We start from the raw sequence: 15,891 nt of genomic DNA on the forward strand, positions 1-15,891 counted from the left end.
GTATTGATCCCAAAATTTCTGGTGGTTTATTAATGACAGAAATGCTGCGGCCAGATCCTTCTGACTCGTGTGAACCTGAAGCGGTGTTACTGCTGTCGGTGCCATCAGCTGGAGACAAACCTGGAGTAAATGGAGCAGAATCTGGCCTACTCCTTCCAAGCACTGCCTGTGGGTTAAGCAGGAACTACGGGAGGAAGCAAATACTTTTGCCAACCAAATGTCGTCTCTTTTCAATAACGACCACCTTTGGAATTAATCCTGATCCTTGTAGAATGAGCCAAAAATCCCCACCGGGGTCAGGATCGGGCTCTTTCAAAATCCTCCCTTTTACAATAGAAGTCCTTCTCAGCTGCCATCGTTGCACAGGGTTTATTAATAACGCTCTGGGCTTTAAATACTCTCCATCAGGCAACAGGTTGAGACCTCGAAAATGTCAGGCTCCCCACGCTGTGTCTGGCTACGGGAAGGATGTCTGAGCCCGCGACAGCTCCGGGCTTCCACCCAGGCTCTGCCCGGGGAAGGGCAGGAGCCGGTGCTGGGTGCTCACGGACAGCTGGTGGGGGAAGAGCTCTGAAGATGGGTTTGTGAGTCACGGGGAGCAGCATCCCGCTCTCCTGACACGGAGCTGGAAAGGAGGAATGGAGGGAAGTTTATTGCCTGGGCAGTTTCTGCCTTTGGGAGAGGGTCAAGAGGCGCCGCTTGCTCTCCAGGCTTGGCCTCTTCTTCTCCCCATTCCCATTTTAGTAAACCTCCTTTTCTTCCTGTAAAGGTCATTTTCCTGAGCAAGATAATTTACGAGTGGAAGACGGTTTGCTCAAGGAGAGCTCCACCAACTCCCATACAAATCTTCCCATCCCACAGTAATTTATGATTTGGCCTAATTAGCTTGTATAAACGGGTGGAAACTCCAAGTGCAATCTCTTCTTTGCACAGTTCACGTTCGCTTTGCAGGCTGTGTCCTGCTTGTCAGAGGCATTGTTTGTTCAATAATAAAATTGCCACATACTGTTAATCACAACCTGCAAACATCTAATAAAACAACCATTGAAAGTGTGTGTGTAAAACCATCTCTTCACTAGCCCCATTAGGCTCGGCTCTTTCTGCTTTGAAAGCTGCATGACCTCCCTTTTCAATCAATTCCCAGTTATTAACCATGAAGAATAGCATTGGGAACTGCATTTGCAAATTGAATGTGGTGGTATATAATGAACTCACTCTTTAAAACATTCCAGTCGAGGGGAATGTAGCTAGCTAACATTTTTTAATCCCTCCTCCCCCCCCCCCCCATATTCAGATATAATTTACAGAATTTGAAATAACTCAAAAGAATAGAACTTCCTAAGCGGAGTTTAAGGGGACGGTGCCTGTAACGACTTTCTATTATCTGTTTATTCTGATCCCTCCGAGCTAAGCCCTTGAGAAGATTAGCTACTCAGCTAAAAATCACTGCAGTTTAAGAGCCGATCTTTATTTATTAAAATGCTCCGACCTCTAACTTGGGCTTATACATTTATTTATTAAAACTAATGAACTAACGCCCTGCTGGCGAGTGGGCTTTCCAGGGGGGCTGTGGCAGCCTCGCAGCCCCCCCCCCCGCCCCCCCCCCCGCCGCCGTGGGAGCGGCGCCGGCCGCATTCCCACGCATCACCCCCCGGACCGCGGGGGGGGGGCGCAACCCCCCTTTGGGGGTGCACGGCGGCGGGCAGCGGGGGGACAAAGCCGGTGTATGTCCGTCCGTCGTCGTCCCCCCCCCCCGGCTTTGCAAAGTCCTTTCCGCTTGCCCTGGGCGGGGAAGGGGGGGTGTCCACCTCCGTTCCGTGTCGTGCGTGTTCCCCCCCCCCCCCCCGCCGCCTTCCACTCGTGAGAGTGCCCCCCCCCGAGAGGGCCGGGGCGACCTGCCCTTCGCCACGCATCGCCCGCAGCCCGAACAAAGGCAGGGGGAGGGCAGCGTGGCCGGGGGTGGGAGAAGTGGGGGAACGTTGGGGACGTCGTCCCCCCCCCCCCACTCCAACCCCCGACCCCCCGGGGCTGCCCCGGCTCCTCCCGGCTGCCCGCCCCCGCCCTGCCCCGCCGGGCTCCCAGCCCCCTCCGCCTCCGCTTCTCTCCTCCCTCTTCTTCTCTCCTCTCCTCTTCTCTCCTCTCCCTCCTCCCCCGGTAAATCCGAAGTTTCCTGTTAAGAACGGGCGAAAGGGCTTTTTTTCTTTTCGGTTTTTTTTTTTTTTTATTATTTGTTTGGTTTTTTTTTTTTTTTTTCCTTTTGCAAAGCGGCTGCGGAGCTGCCGTCTCTCTCCTTGGGATTACCGTCGGGAGAGGCTCCGCTGGGCTCGGCACGGCTCGGAAAGGGCCCCCGCCCCCGCCGCCACCTCTCCTCCTCCTCCTCCTCCTCCTTCTTCTCCTCCTCCTCCTCCTCCTCCCCAGCCCTCCTCCATCCTCCATCCCCGCGGGCGGCCGGGCGCCGCACGCCGAGCCCCCCCGCTGGATTTACGGGGTTGGTGGCGGTGTGTGTGTTGCGGGGAGGGTTGGGAGGAGGGTGGTGGTGGTGGTGGTGGTGGTGGGGTGGGGGGGGGAAAGGAAAAGATCTGCCGGTTGCCGGCGCTCCGATTGCTGCCTGGTCCCATGTGAACTGGAAGGCACGGCTATGCTCCTGGGGACCCCGCGCTCCGCCAAACTAAGGTAGGACACCCTTCCACCCCCCCCTCCTCGAACCCCGCGTTCCCCCCATCAATTTACCATCCCCGAAAATGCGATGGTGGGGACATCCCGGGAGGGGGGGCGGGGGGGAGACCCATCTTCCCCGGGGGGGCGGGAGCGGCCGCGCCCGGGAGGCGGCTCGACCCCCCACCCCACTCCCCCCCCCCCATCGCCCGTCTTTTGTTATGGTCGGAGGTGGGAGCCGCTCCGGGGGGCGTTTTGGGAGGGGTGGGGGGAGGGGTGCGCTGCCGCCGCCCCCCCTGACCCCCTGCCCTCGCCCCGCAGGTCCCGGCCGCTACCATGAGTGATGGCGAGAGCCGAGAGCCGCTGCCGCGCCCGGCCGGCGGCGAGGTGCGGGTGCCCATCGCCGCGCCGCCCCGCCGCCCCGCCGAAGAGCCGCCGGAGGATGCCGGCAGCGGCCCCGGCGGCTCCCCCGGCCGCGACCCGCCGCCCGACTTGGCCTCCGAGGAGGAGGAGCAGGTGCCTTACCCGGCGCTGGCACCCACCGCCTTCTTCTGCCTCAAGCAAACCACCCGCCCGCGCAGCTGGTGCCTCAGGCTGGTCTGTAACCCATATCCTTTCCCCGAGGGACCCCCGACCCATTGGGACACGCACACCCCCCCCCCATCCCCCCCGTTCCCCCCCGCGGAACCCCCTCCCCGAGACCCGCAGCACCCCGTCGGGGCTCTGCGTCCCCGGGGCTCACGGCTCCCTCCAGTGCACCGGGATGCCCCGAAGCCTCCGGGGGTCCCCTGAGTGTCCCCCACCCCGTGTTGTCCCAGTCCTCAATCTCGGGGAGGGGGATGTGGGGTTTTACTGGAGCGGGTCCCCCCCTTCTCCCATGCTCGTCCCACTGGCTTCAGTTGGGGGGACGCACGCCGAGGTCCCCTCGGCTCCACCAGCATCATCCGACCGTCCGGTGCGGGAGCGAGAGGGACGGGACGGTGGGACAAGGTGCCCGGTGGAGGATGCTGAGCCGCAGCCCCCCAGAACCCGCAGAGAGGAGAAACCCCTCAACTTCACTCATCTCTCGGTGGGGCGGGAAGGAGCGAAGTTTAAAGACAACCTGGTATTTATTTCAGCCGCGGTGGGGAATTTCAGACAGGCGCTGACCCTCTTGCTGTTTATATAAGAGAGCTCGGAGTGCATGTGCGCTTTCTCGTCGCAGAAAAATGGAGCGGGTTGGAGTTGGTCTGGGGAAAGCACACGCCGCGCTTGTCTCGGGTCCCCAAAACTCCCCTTTGCTTTTGTTCTCTCATAACTTGCGGGCAGGGAAGGAAGAGGACAGTCAAGCCTCTAAATCTCCCCCCTCCCCTGTGTCCTTTACTCAGTGTATTAGTGTTGTATGAAAAAAAAAAAAAAAAAAAGCAGTGCGTTCCCCTCGGTTGTGACATCCAGAAAATTGCATTTTACCCGAAATGCTTGCGTGCAAGCGGAGAGTTGTCAGTCTGTCTTGATAATCTTCAGAAAGTGGGCTTTTAGCTTTGCTCCGCACGTCAGCTCAGAAGCATTGACATCGTGTAGATAATTAATGCTTTTACCTACCCCTGATACCTGCCTGCAGTTTGCTGCCTATATCCTGCCGCTGCTATTAAAAGCATTATTTATTAATATGGTTATTATTGATCTCGCCTCAGTTAACCAAAGAAACCCGTGTGCGTCTGAGATCACGGTTTTCTTCAGCAACACCACCAAGTTGAGTGCTGCCGTTCGGAGGAATTGCACAATCCGCCCCAGAACGCTGCCTCGGTCTGTTAGTAGGAGAAATAACTTGGAGGGGAAACCCACAATTTTTCTGGCCTTGGGTCTCCTCTCGTTTGAACCAGGTTTACCCGAGCTACTGACTTTTGCAGCTCTATTTCTGCTTTACAGTGCTGCGAGGGGGGAACGGGGCTCTTACACGCGGGCAGATGGGAGGGAGAAGTAAACAAGTCATCGAGCTCCACAGCAATGCTTTAGCCGTATAAATATTCAGTGTAAATGATGGTTCCGTAACAAAAAAAACGCGATACACCTGGTCCTGGAGGGGCTTGGGGAGGGCACTGCGTTCCTCTTGCAGCTACGAGTGAGTCCAGGCAGATCTCGTCCCTTTAAAGCAGTTTACCGTCTTTCAAAAGTTTGGGGGCAGGCGGGAGGGAGAAGCCCTCTCCTTCGGCTTTGGTGGGGTCTCCCTCTCCCACGCTGTCGCTCTGGGTTCGGCATCCCCAGAGCTGGTACCGGCTGCCAAATTAACCCGCAGCTGGAGGAAAACGGAGCAGGGTGGGCAGGGAGCGAGGGAGGGTTGTGGAGAAGAGGGTTCAGGTGCGCTCGTGCCGCCGTGGGGTGAGGCTGTGCCTTTATTTTGCCTTTCGGCATCTCTCCGAAGAATTCATGGGAGAGCGAGTCGCTTTGCGGGACTTGCCCGTCTGACATAATATTAGATGGAAATTGTGACGGTTGGTTAATAGCGAAGCAGGAATTTAATAAAACTACATAAGCCCTGTGTTGTAGCGTTATTGCTGTCGGAGCCGGTCTGTTTTGGTTGTAGCAGAACAAAGCTCGCGGCAGATCGCAGCAGTAGGGACGAGCTCCTTACTGGGATTTTTTTTTTTTTTTTTTTCCCCTTCTCCCGGTCGCCGGCAGTCCCATGCGTCGCCGTGAGAGTAATCCTTCGGTGTCGGCTCTTAAGTTTCTTGGCGTGAGCGCTCGCGTTGCTGGTGGTCGCGATTTCTGAAGCTGCTTTAACGAAGCTGCGTTGAGCATCCTCGAAGCGAGGAGGTGTGCGTGTTGCTCAGGAGCTGGTGCTGTGCCCCGGCGGCGGCGGCGCCGGGAGCGGGTCGGACTGCGGGCAGCGGGAGGTCGGGCAGCTCGGGGACGAGTGCCACCCACCGCCGTGGGGCTGGGAGGCTCGGAAAGCAGCTGGATGGGGAGAGTGCTCAAGGAGGAGCGCGGGCGGATGGGTGCGATAAGGGCTGAGATTCCCCAAACGCCTGTCCTGGGGGGAAGAGTAACTCCAAGGTGGGTTTTGGCCGGTTGTGCAGTTTTGGTGACTCTTCCTGCCCACCCAGAAGCGCAGATCCATAAGGCACGACAAGGAGCTTTACAGTTGGGTTAAAATCTCCCTCTGTTACGGAAGGAAGGGATGCGACTGTGAAGTTTTCTAAAAATCTGAGTGAAGAGCTTCCCGGGTGAGCGAGCACCTCAGTGAAGCACGAACCCCTTCTGAAAAGCAGCTTCTCCCCCTCGGTGGTGCTTTTTCTCGCTGGGCGAGTTGTCCTTTGCTCTCTTTGGGGTTTATTTAGGGGGGGAGGAGGAGAAGGTGTCCCTTCGTGCCCGCGTCCCTCCTCTCCCCGTGCTCACCAAGGGGTTTCCCGGTGTGGGAGCGCATCTCCGTGCGTCTCCCCCGCGGTGTTTCATCACCAAAACTTGGGCGGGCTTCCCCCTGCCGCCGAGCGGAGACTTCACCCCTGTGTCCCCGGGCTGCCCACGGCCTCGTCCGTCTGTCCAACATGCTTGGAAAAGCGAAGGCATCCCATCCTGCGCATTCGGGGTCTGGTTCCCGGCGGGTCCCTGTTGGTTTTTTTTTGGGGGTGGTCCCGCAGGATGCTCCCGGCAGAGGCAGGGACCCGCATCCCGCCGTGCCGTGGGGTTTGCACCGCAGACCCGAGCGCGGCAGCATCCGCAACACCTAAATGCCGCCGCAGTTCGGGCAGTGCCGTCGAGCGCGTCTCACACGGGGCTCCCGGCAAAACCCCCGTCGATCCAGATGGCCTGAAGCACCGAAGCTGCCCGGCCGCTCCCAATATTTGTCGGTAGCAGAGATAGCCCAGACCTGTGGCCCGGAGCAGGTGGAGATCCTGCGCGGCTGGGCCAAAAGCGTGGTTTGCCTCTGCAGCTTAAGCAGAGGGGGTTACTGCCAGGCTTAGAAATAGCTAAAAAAAGCTGTTGCCTGGTTCTCGGGGGGACAGGTGGGGGGGGGGATCAGCTTACGGGGCCGGGAGCCTGCCTCGCCGGAGGCACGCGGCCGCCCCGAGGGCCGCGCATCGGAGGGAAAACGGGGGAGTGGGCAGATGTAGCGGATGCACGGTTGTGTTTTTAATTGCTGCGCCGCGTTTGGGAATGTGAAGAACAACCTGGAAAAAATCCCGCTCCGCTCCTTCCCCTCCCCCCTCCCCCCCTTTGCATGGTTTTGTGTTTATAAAACCAATGAACTTCTGAATTTTCAAACAACAGAAAGCGAGAGATGTGCGAGGAGCTGATTTTCAGGTGTGGGAGCAATAATTAAAGGGTCGTGTCTATTAACATTTAGTCAAAGGGGCGGAAAGTGTTTGGCCTGGCTCTGGGTCTGATTTTTCGGGGCTGACTTTTGTCGAGCTCTTCGCTGTGTGGGGTCATTCTTCAGCTTTCCGAAGTGATGGCTCCGGCACAGGAGTCTCCTTCCGAACTCCAGGGTTACCTCCAAACCCAAATTCAACTGGAAAGTCACTTGTACGTGACGGTTCAGAGGAAATAAACAGCCCAAATATAGTTCTTTTGACATGGGCAACGGTTGAAATTGAATCTCCACTGTCAAGTTGTATTTTCCCTCTGTTATTACTGATGTACATTTAATTTGCCTTTTTTAAAAAAAAAAAAGGATATGTAATTGGAAGCAAACTTACTTATTTCTTCAGTCCTGGATCTCCTACGTGGGTTTATTTATAGAGGTCTGTGGGTGGGACTTTGTGTACTGGGTGTGCACGTTGGGTGGTATAGAGCGGGATTTGGGGTTTTACGATCCTGCGAGGTCCTTTCCCGGCTCTCCCCCCAGTGCCGCCGTTAATTAACAGCTCTACAGAAACACAGCGCTGTGCCTGTATCCACACGGATTTTTTTTTTTAATATATATATATATATTTTTTTTTTTTTTTGCTGTTGCTAACGTTTTGATCGATGAAACGTTGAGTCACCTTTTTGTCAACCCCTGGATGCCCCTGCGCCTCGGAGGGGACATTCGGAGGGGACACCTGGCCGGTGCTGGTCCCCACCCGTGGGACCCAGCGATGGGCTGGGGTGGCCGTTGGGCAGCCGGCGCGGTCTGCGTGCCCGAGGCGCAGCCGGTTGGGGGGAACGCTGACTTTGTGCCCACCGCCAGCCCCTTGCATTGCTGCGAGGGGGTTCTTGCTGTACAGCGGGCTGGAAGCCGGGACGGGACGTTAATCGCGCGGCGGCGATTAAACCTGCTTTCCGTCACGGCGCCGAGCGTCAGCTTTGCGGCACGGCTTCGATAAGGCTCGAGCAACTTTGCTGGTTATTTAGTGATTCATAAAAACACGCAGTGATTCATTATAGGTTGAATTCTGTGTGCCTTAGTCAGAAAAAACCCTCCCCTGATTTATTTTCTCAAGTGGCTACAGAGCTTGTTGGTGCCAGCTGATTTCTGCGGGACTTGGCTCTGTTCTCCTGTTTGGGTAGAGTCTCTGCTTGCATCAAATCTGGTTTTTATTTTCTTAATTTTTTTTTTTTATTATTTTTTTTTTTCTGAAGTGCTTCTCCTAGCGGCACTTGCTGGTTGCCCTCACGAGCGCTTTGGGGCAGACCGAACATCCACAATCACATCCTGCGCCTTGTCTCCGAGCGTTCTTCAGTATAGGTGGCTATAAGGGCATTTAGATGGTGAAAAACTGTATTTCGTACAAAATGGTGTGTCTGATCTCTTTCTAATGCTCTGCTCTTTGCTCCCGTCTCCCCGTCCTTCGTACTGGGCTAAGCTGTTCGCTCGGCGGTGTTATAAATTGCTCTCTTCATTCCTTATTGCATGATTGATGCGTTCTGGCTCCCGCGTCTGTGGGATCATTGCCATTTCTGATTTTTGGGGTGCCGTTTCCTGATTTTGGGGGGGGGGGGGGGGCCTATACTGGAACACATGGAGGTGTGGGTATAAGCGACCGGGTCTGCGCCCCCATCAGTTTAACAAACTTTATTTGATTGCTTGATAATAAGCATCTATCAGATTTGAGGAGCTTTATCAGAAAGCCTTCGCTTTTAATCTGGTCTTATTCAGGCTGGATCCTGACAAGTGCAACGGGAGGGTTTGACCGAATCATAATTTGTCATCTCCGAATATAAATATTGCAGTTAAAATATTTAGCGTGCTGTGGAAAAACCCGTTAGCGAAGAAATGTATTTTTGGCCTCATCCTGGGAGCTGCTGAGCATCCACGACGCCCACTGAATCTGGGGAGCGGCGCAGGTGCTGTGCACCCAGCAGCATCTCCCGCTGAATGACAGGCAATTAGGCAACATAAGGAGGAAGAGTCTTGTAAATTGTAACTCGTCTAAAAATACGTTGTCCACATGTGTTTTAGCTCCTTTCATTTCAGCGTTCCGTGTTGGCTCAATACAGCTAATCAACGGTTTAGTCCGGAGTTTTGTCTTTCGTACCGGCGGAAGCGATCTTTGTTGGCTCGTCGTGGTCCCCGCATCCCTGGCACCACCCAAACCCATCACCTCCGACCTCTGTGTTGCGCCCTGAATTCCTTAAGCGCCGCTCGTGGGTCGTACCTCTGTGAAACGCCTTTTATTCCCGTCTTCTAGCCGAACCCGGGAGTACGGAGCCGTGTCGGAAATCCCTGTCCTGTGGCAAAGCTGCCGGAGTCTGTGATATTTAGGAAAAACGTCAGCACAAGCGGCGGCGTGGGCGGGGGGTGGTGGGTTGCTCAGAGCAAGGTGGTAAGCTCTCTGCAGACTCCAGCAGGCACTAGTTGATGCTTGGCTCCTGGTTTTGGAATGACTTTTTTTTTTTTTTTTTTTTTTTTTGTGTCGCAAAAGGTTGGGGGGGAGGTAAAAAGCTAATTACAAAAATACTTTTCAAAGCGGATGAGGTTTTGCCGTAGCTCTTCGCAGGAAGGCGGGATGGACGATGTGCGGTGATACCTGTACGCGTTCAGAAGCGTGCGCGTAGGGGAACCGTCAAAAAAAGATGCGATGCTGGTGCCCGGGAATGGAAACGTGAAATCGGCTGATGAAATGAAGTTGACTCATAACAACAACAGCAAAAGTCCGTCTGAGCGAAGCGTGCAAAGTAAACCAGAAGTATAAGTAATGAAAATAAAATCAGATCTTTGAATCTAATGAAATACAATATTCAGTAAATAGAATCCTATTTAAGCCTTCCTCAGCCCCAGTTCTGGTCTTTCCCTTACGCCGGTGAGACCCACCGTGGTTGGGTTGGCCCTGGTTGGGGCCCCCGACACCCCCTTCATCTCGGGCCCCGGTGCATTTCTCTTGGAATTCCAAGCTGAGTGCGCAGCTCATCAGAGTTTTAGGGATTTATCTCGGTATTGTCCCAAGTTGGGATTGCAGCAGGTATCTCAGCGGGTTTAATTTGCGAACGTACTTCGAAAACTTTTGCCTACATAGTTCTTCCTCACGCTTTTACCTACTTAGTGCTTTTATTGCTACAAAAGCCAATAGATTCAGAAGTTAACTCTCTTTCCATCCACATATCCAAATTTACTATATGTATAGTTTTACTGAAGGTAGTCATTAAAATTATTTTAGGATGTCTTTGTGTGTGCTTTTCCTTTTCTACTGTGTTTTTTTCTTTTTTTTTTCTTTTTTTTTTTTTTTTTTTTTTAAATTGTTCTGGAGTGGTTATTCCCCTCCAGTGAGAAACTGAGAACTCGTTGCATCAGATTTTACTAAAGATTACTCGTAATCTCTGTAAAATACCTACAATTTACATGTTATTTTCAGACTGTAATTCATAACCCTTCGGAGCAATTAATTTGCTACTTTTCGAGGCATTTATAAGATGCATCCCAGACTCCACTTTGTAAAGTTTTTCCAGTTGCCTTCAGCTTTCTCACCTCTCAAATCTGGTGGGAACCAATAAATGCAGTTTCAATTTGCAGTTTGTTTACAAGTTTGGTTTATGTATTGAGTCCATATGTATTTTCTTCCGGCATGTCTAGATGGCAAATCCCTTAGAAACTTAAAACGGTGTATCACACGGGTTGAACTGCGCTGATTAATGGGAGCAGAAGATCAGAGCCTATAGCTAATCTCCTCTTCTTTATGCTACAGATGAATTTTATGCAGTGTAGCCCCAAGTTGGATGTAGATATTTTCTGAATTATCATACAGCTGTCTTTAAGATGCTTTGATGTATTTTAGTGAGGCTTTTTTTTTTTTTTTTTTTAAATATAAAAGTAGGTTTAGATTTATTCTAATTGAGTTTAAGCTTATCTTTTCCTTGGCTTTTGTGACCTGGTGTTTTGGGGCTCGGGCTGGCTCCCGCGGCGCCGGTCGGCAGCATCCAACCGGGACTGACTGGGAAGCAAAACCTCCGCTTTATCTGCCATGCTCTGTCTAAATGACATGTTTGGAGGAACTCCATTAGAGCAACCGGGATCACATTAGTTTACAGTGAATGAACTCTGAATCATGTCTTTCTCTGTGTGCTTGTGCGTTCTGGTTTCTTATTATATATTTTTTTTTAAATTGCTTCTGCAGACAAGAAGCATTGAGCTGCCTACTGACAGAGCTGCGGTTCGTTTTCCGCTGGATTATGCGCGTAGCTTTGTGGTCTGCCATTTCCTTACGCGGGTGTAAATCAGGAGGGAGCCCCAGGGGTACGGCCTCGGCTCCGTGGACCGCACGCCCAGAGACACACAGGTGTGTTTTGTCACCCGTCGCGCTGTGAATTCAACCGTGCCGGGCATCCGACCTGTGCAGCGGCAACCTTTGCCACCAGCGTTAAAAACTCATGCAAGAAATATGTTACCTCTATTTACACAGATGTTTTAAGAGAACTTGAGCTCGGATTTTGCCTTTAATTCTTAAGGTAGCATCTGGCGTTTGTGTCCAATCCGTTAATCCAGCCGCCGAAGCAGCCTTGCGGTTTAAAGTAAGATACGCTTTGAATGGAATATCTAGCTGGGATAGGAGGAGAGTTAGTCCACGATCTTCCCTAATAGTTAATTCTAAGATAACTTGGACCGACTTAAAATCGTCAGGGTATACGCTGTATTTCTGAACCGGCAATTAGGAGTCATCAGCCTGCCTAGAGACAAATTGGAAGCGAATTAGAGGCTGATGAGCTCCGTACAGGGCTTCCAGGGCTGTTCCCAGCCTCCTGCCACAGGGAGATCTCGGAGCGGTCACTCCGGAGCTGGTCGGCCGGGCCGGGGGCGGAGGAGGGGAGCTTTGACAAGACGCAGCTGTAAAAGACAATTTTCCTCTTTCTTTCCCTTAATAAAAATCCGTTCTGAGCGCTGTACCAGGCGGACTAGTTTGGCAATGGATTAATTGCGCAGCTTCGAGATCTAATTTTGCCCGTTTCAATGGACAGATGGAAATTGTGTGCTTTCACAATGCTACTAGTATCTCGCGATTTTGCTCAGAAGCAGCGCCTCCGAAAGCCATCCGGAGAAATAAGATGACTTTGTGCGTGTGTGTACGTCTGTCTGTGATCGCGGTTCCTTCCGAGGGTGAATTCAAACTGCGTGACCGCTCCTGGCCCCTTTCCTCCATCCCTGTGGCGCGGAGCAGGAAGAGGATTTGCCTCAATATCTAATATTCTGGTAGACCTCGCTGCGGAAAGTAAACCACGAATGGTGGGATGGGGTGTTTGGGACATCTGCCGTCTTCCAGACGGCTGGAGCGTCACATGGAGTGTCGCATTAGCTGGGATGTTGGATGAACGTTACGAACAGGGCTGTTTCGGGGGGAGCATCCCCCGGGACCCGCGCCAAGCTTGGCGTACCAAAACTCTTCAATCCCCGTCGCTCTCCTCTTCGCCCGTGTGTTTGTTTTGATTTTCCTGTTGTTCGATTAAACCCTCTGAGGTTTGCGATGGGTACGCGGGTATTCGCGTCGAGATCTTCTCCCGTCTCGGGGGAGCTGCAGCCCAGGCTGCTTCTTGACGTGGTTAAGGAGAGCAAGCGTGAACGGACGCTTCCTTCATTGGGGATGACAGAGGGAGGAAAGGACGAAGAGCTCACCGGGAGACAAAGCAAACCGTGATTTTTTTGGTACCGCAGATAGAAATCCTTTGGGCTTAGGTCTCAGACACAGCTGATGGGGAAAGCAGAGGAACACAGAAATTACGTATTTTTGTGTACATACTTAAAACATGTATTTGTTTAATCTATTTTTGTGTGTGCCCATGCTGTTGTTTCTAGCAGAATGGACTTCTTCATTTTGTTTGCAAAGGAATGAAACCTTTCTCGTGCAGGTCAATAGCAAGCAAGTATATTCCTCGGTTGGGTTTGTCTGTAAGGATGCTGCCAGAGTTGGAGGTGCTGATTGAAGTCCTGGGGTGAAATAATGAACCCATGAGATCTCTGTCATTGCCTGTGGGTTTCCACCCGTGGAGGAGTGTAGGGGAACATCAGTTTGGGTTTGAAAAGAAACCGAGACCTTCACCCACGTCTTCCAGGTCAGGTAACTTCAATGCCGGCAAAGCCGATGGGTCCGGGAGCAGGATTTAGCCCTAAACACATTGTATATCCCCAACCCCTTATTACCAGGCCCTTTTATAAGTGTGTTTGTGCGGAGCCTGTAATGGTATAATGTACACTGTAATTTTGTTGTTAAATCTGAGCTACTTTGGCGTGGTGGGGACTAGGCGGCTCGTAGCGATTGGAACATTATGGCTTATTGAATTTCATAGCCCGGAGGATTGAACCGTCCAGAACAACTCTTGAGGAAGGGAAAAGAAAAAAATAATAAAAAGTGTCACCTATTTCTCCTGAATGTTTGTTTTCTGGCCGATTTTTAACAGACTCGGGCTTCTGGGCATGGGCAGAGGGGTGGGAGAGGCGGCGGTGATGGGAAGCAAACCCTAGGAAGGTCGCTGTCCTGTTAAACAGGCTCCCAAGGAAAGAGACTTGGATCCGATCCCAAGGGCGCTGGTAAATGCCGCCTCTGTAAATACGCTGAGATTTCCTTCATCTCGCTTCCCGCTACAGGTTTTAATTTCATCTCTCTCAACGCTGGGTAACGGAAGGGCAGAAGTCGCACGGGCATTCTGTTTCAGCCGGGGTTGTGGTGTTTTCCTTCAATCTGTGATCCTGACTATTGTTTCTGCGATTTCAAGTATACGCCAGTGCTGTAAACGGTTTTATCGCAGCCGCAACCGCTGGCGCGGGGCTCCCGCCTGCTCCGCTGCGCACCCCCCCCCCCCCCGGGGGTTTGTAAGGCAACAGTGAAAATTCCCTCGACGCCGAATCCGCTGTGTTTTACGTGAAGAGGGGCTCGCGGAGGGCTTGGTTGACCACCGCGGTCTCTCAAATCTCTTATCAAGGCACGGAGCGAGTGCAGGGTAAGCTCTTGCACGTCATTTCGCGGCCGGCTCCCGAGGGCACGGCTCTGCCGGGCGAAAGTCGGTGTAGTTTTCTGTGTGGTGTTGTCCTTTGCTTTCCTGATGGGGATTGGTAGAATGGTCGTTTGTGAGAGCGCCTGATTTTGGTGTCCATGGGGTCTGAACTTGGATTGTCCTGCTCTGGCTAGAAAAAAAAAAATGCTACATTTTGTACGGGCTTTGAAGACGTTTTCTCGTTTTCACTATTAATTGTGAACCTGTTCTTGAACTGATAATTTGGTATTTAAAAGAGGAGCTCCGGACCTGCTGAAGTTGGGGGTAACTCTGTTGTTGAGGCCAGGGTGAGGGATAAAGAGGGATTTCACAGTTGGGGTCTTGGCCAGATGCTCTTCTCCCACGTCATAGGCTAACCCCGTTGTTCTGACCCCGTCTCGGTGTTTGTCACATGTACGAGTCCGGCTCCGATGGCTCCGTCTCCACCCTACAGCTTGATGCCCCCATTAGGATGAGCTGAAATCTTACCCCATTGTGAGAGCAAGGTGTGCTGGGACTGGAAAAAAATCAATGCTCAGCCATAGCAAAATGGAAGGTCTTCTTAAGGCTATATTTATTCTGGTTTTACATTTTTTTTAATTTTTTTTTTTTTTTTTTTAAAAAACATGTCTCACTGAAATTTCCCAGGCCCTGCTGAGTCATGGCTGGTTTCTTTGTAGCTCTGTTGAGTTTTTGATGAGTACCTACTAGGCTTTCCCGTGTACGCCCGTCAAGGGATGAAGCTCGCAGAGCTGCTTCTTGTGTGCGGGGCCAATCAATTACGGAGCCCATTTGCCATTTGCGTTATTAGCGTTTGCATCAGGGCAGCACTTAGGCTGAGCCCAGAGCCACAGAGCTCAAAGCAAGAGGCAGTCTGGGGCTGAGATTGCTTCGAAGAGAGCGAGTTGGCTTCTCGCAGAAAGCGAGAGGGGAACCCCGCCAAGGAGCCGGGGGGTGACATGCGAGGGGTCGTGCAGGTGACGAGCGGTGGAGACGGGGGAGAGGCTGTGACTTGAGCACCTGCAGTTCCTCGTGTGCAGCATCTTCAAAATAGCTCATAGCCATGTGAGCAGGGCAGAACCTCGCCTAAGAAATGGGTGCCAGAGGTCAGGACTCGTTTATAAAGCCGTGCAGCGCGTGTGGTTGGTGCTCGCAAGATGCTCCAGAAGAACCTGTGCTTGAGGAGGGACAGGCAGAGCTTATGGATAAGGGGAAAGGAGTAACTTCAGCTAAATGGTGTAAAGCTTTGGAGGCTGCATGGACATCAGCGGTCCCATCTTGCTGTGAGCTTATCTGGTATTTTACTGTTACTGCTTATCTGAGACCGTTTTTTGCACACGGGCTCTGTGAGCGCAGAGCTTTCACCACGGAAAGGCGGTTGCTTCCTATTGCGCTTCAGCATTCCCGTTGCGACCCAGTGGGACTCTTCATTTCGGTAAGGGCTGTGGAGTTTGCCCTTAAGCCAGACAGGAGGGATCAGTTAGGCAAAAATCCATCCCCTGCCTGCTCCGTATCGCTTTGTCCTGATAAGCTGTCAGCGTAGCTCTAAATGCCGTGTTTGAAAGCGCATCTCTGCTCTCCAGGATGGGTCAATGTCAGCAGCAGTATTAGTTGAAGGATGGATTTAAGCCACCAGCTCATCAGAAGAAAGGGGAGCTACATCTGAGGCATCGCTTCTTGGCAGCCTGTGATCTTTCATAGGTTGGAGAGAAATTCAGTAGGATAAAATACCCCTCGGCTACCTCTGAGTCAGCCCCGCAGTTTAATGTCAGCCCGATAGTGCGCTGTAGCAGCGAGGAGTGACGGTGGCGGTGCGGTTGGGTGGGATGGAGCTGGTTTTGCTCGCCAGCCAGGTACGGTCTGACCTGTGTCCCCCTGCTC

The 15,891-nt window shown here is 52.7% G+C and overlaps 1 protein-coding gene across 1 annotated transcript in view; it reads left to right on the forward strand.

Annotated features, from left to right (window-relative positions):
* The first annotated feature begins 2,631 nt into the window (after nucleotides 1-2,631).
* CACNA1H (calcium voltage-gated channel subunit alpha1 H) overlaps nucleotides 2,632-15,891 on the forward strand; it is a 257,797-nt gene continuing 244,537 nt past the window's right edge. The window contains exons 1-2 of the mRNA XM_082490356.1: nucleotides 2,632-2,673; nucleotides 2,977-3,263. Coding sequence (XP_082346482.1) covers nucleotides 2,992-3,263 — 272 coding nt within the window. The 5' untranslated portion in view covers nucleotides 2,632-2,673; nucleotides 2,977-2,991. The remainder of the gene's footprint in view (nucleotides 2,674-2,976; nucleotides 3,264-15,891) is intronic.

This window comes from Vanellus vanellus, assembly GCF_965231255.1.
Source record: "Vanellus vanellus genome assembly, chromosome: 14".
In the NCBI taxonomy this organism is placed as follows: domain Eukaryota; kingdom Metazoa; phylum Chordata; class Aves; order Charadriiformes; family Charadriidae; genus Vanellus; species Vanellus vanellus.